This window comes from Erythranthe guttata, chromosome 13 (genome assembly GCF_056151865.1).
Source record: "Erythranthe guttata isolate IM_541 chromosome 13, IM_541, whole genome shotgun sequence".
Lineage (NCBI taxonomy): Eukaryota > Viridiplantae > Streptophyta > Magnoliopsida > Lamiales > Phrymaceae > Erythranthe > Erythranthe guttata.
In genome coordinates this window covers 2361799-2364571 of record NC_142545.1, presented here as the reverse complement: position 1 = coordinate 2364571, position 2773 = coordinate 2361799, and the positions used below count along the sequence as shown (strand labels likewise).

The 2773-nt window shown below is 40.1% G+C and overlaps 1 protein-coding gene across 1 annotated transcript; it reads left to right on the top strand.

Annotated features, from left to right (window-relative positions):
- The first annotated feature begins 1550 nt into the window (after positions 1 to 1550).
- On the top strand, positions 1551 to 2392 carry LOC148765628 (protein NDR1-like). The gene has a single exon (XM_088812031.1). The coding sequence runs from the start codon at positions 1653 to 1655 to the stop codon at positions 2307 to 2309; it is 657 nt and encodes a 218-aa protein (XP_088668157.1). The 5' UTR covers positions 1551 to 1652; the 3' UTR covers positions 2310 to 2392.
- The last annotated feature ends 381 nt before the right edge of the window (positions 2393 to 2773 follow it).

The window sequence follows — 2773 nt, the reverse complement described above, 5'->3', positions numbered from 1 at the left end:
AATACATCGGCGACGAAATAATTTTGTTGTGTATTCATAAATGTATTGGCAACGAGTTATAGTTGGCAACGGAACAAATTCGTTCTAGATTATAAACGTATTTGGTTCGACCCAGCAAACTGATTCCGAATAGGTTGGTGGTCCAAAGGTCAAAGGCCGGGGTGGTCCGAGGGTCGGATCCACGGATGTGGGTCGGGTCGGGCTCCAATATAAAAGCCAACCATTAATTTACATATCTCTTTTCCAACGAAATAAGTTCGTTGTGCATACATATATTTTTGCAATGAATAAATTCGTTGGTATACTAAATACATCGGCGACGAAATAAATTTGTTGTGTATTCATAAATGTATTGGCAACGAATTATAGTTGGCAACGGAACAAATTCGTTTTAGATTATAAACGTATTTGCAACGATATATTTTTGGTGACGAAATAGATTCGTTGGCTATAATAGTGTATGCACAACGAATTTTGATTTTCGTTGCCATGAACTTTTAGTAACGAGGTTTTGACGACGAACTTGGCAACAACAAAAAATTGTTGCGAATTGTATTGCCAACGAAATTTTACCCATTCAACAACAAAATATTTCGTTGTGAAATATAAAATTTCTTGTAGTGTATTTTTATGAGATAATATGCAATACCCGTAAATTGGGGAATATTGATATTTTGCCCACACCCAAATTACAATTTTAATTTGTGAGACCCCCTGAACTAGTTTGAGAAGACAAAAATATCCTAAACCACTATAACTCTAAATCTAATTATTTGTCTCCACCTATCACTTTCATCTCCTCTCTTCTTCACCTCTCCACCTAAATTTCTTAACTCTCTCTCCGAAATATCCGACCTTTCTCCACCGCCGCCAAACTCGTTTATTCTATGGATGGCAACTCTGGATCGCATGGCCACGATGAACCGGTTGGAAAGAATGGGCGCTCCAATCGAACACTCGAAATGTGCCTTATGTGGCATCGTTAACGAAAATAGGGCACACCTCTTTTTCCGATGCAGCACGTCAAGGGAAGTGTGGGACAAAATTAGGGTATGGTTGAGGAGACCCAGCAGCCGACCACATTGGATGCAACACTTAAATGGCTCAAGAAAGAAGTTCGGGGCAAATCGTACCGTAGCAAAACAAAACGATGTGTGCTGGCAAGGATTGTTTATCACATATGGGAGGGTGGGTCGGAATTAGTGAAAATTCGAAACTTATCCGAGTGAGCTAACTAAGAAGATCTAAACGCATGTTTATTCGGCAATGTTTGGCCAGCATCGGGAACTGGCCGTTTCGAGGGTAAGGGGACAACCGGGCAGCCTTATATATGCACACGTGAAGAAGATCCGATGGACTCAGTACTAGGGTTTGGGAGTAGCCCAAGTTTCGTATTTTTCGTATGGACTTTATGCTTTTATTTTGCTTTAGTTTCATTATATTATCTGTTGACCAGTTACTACAATTTCCCCCGATATACCCGTTGTAGTTGTCTACGAATTATTTTATAATATTTATATTTTGATAAAAAAAAAAAAAAAAGACAAAGTCAATACTATAGTACAAGACGGTTTCAACCATTACATATACTATGTTCTAAAAATACATATAGTGTACATATACAAATACAGATTCTTCTCTCCACTACAACAATGGATGATAGTACAGTATTTTTATGCGTATGCAACTTAGTTATCATTGCAATCATCATTTTCCTTGTGGAAACCATACCTTTAGCCATCAACTACAGCTACACAGACCCATACTGCTACGTCGAAAAATTCTATGTTCCCGCCCTCGATCTCTCCCAATTGCACGCACCTCCGCATAATAATAATAATGATGGCACCGTAGTCAACCCTTGTCTTTTCTTCGATCTCGCCTTCGGTGGCAAGGAAGATGGGAGCGACATAAACTACGGGGATATTAACTTCACATTCTCGTACGGTGGGAAAGCGGTAGCAAACTACGTCGTTCCGAGCTTTAAACAGGACGAGGAGAAGACGGAGTACCGGCGGGATGTGGTGGAGAGCGGTGGGGTGCCGTGGGAGAACGCTGTGGAGGCGGTTTTGAATGGGTCAACGGTGGTTTTTAGGGTTGACTTTGCGGCACGGCCCAAGCGTTTGAAACGGTTTGGGGTGTATTCGAAGAGGAAGTATGTGAAGATTGGGGCTGACGTGGAGGTTGATGGGTCCGGGATGAAGGTGAAGAAAACCCATATTTTGCTCAACTTGGCTGCTTCACAGCTTGGGGGCGCGTGGACTTTTGTTCTTTTGAGTTTTTATTTATTTGGTTTTTTTTATGTGTGACCACGTAAATAAGTTGATGTTTATTATTGTGTATTTATTGGTTTATGGATTTTGTACATGTTTGCACAAATTATATCATTATATGTCCTTTGTTTTATTTTTTTTATATTTTTTTATTTTTGATATGCCTAATTGGGCCGGCCCAATAAGCACACACGAGCCAGATTTAGAAGAACATTATTACGAAAGTCCAATGATCACTTTCAAAGAAGGTTTGAGCCCAATCGACAAGGTATAAATAACGATTTAATTCATTTATTAAATGTACGCCATATTATCTGAGCAATTTTGTAATTCGTAGTCTCTTAACTACTTCGCTATCCGCATGTTTGATTTGAGCGTCGGAGGGGGTTTTCGCCGGATCAACCCCCTGCCTAGTTCACCTTTTTTCTTTTCGCAGGTATCTTAGGACCATCTAACTCGTGAGCCAGTGATCCACTTTGCTCTCTCGACTCATCTTACTT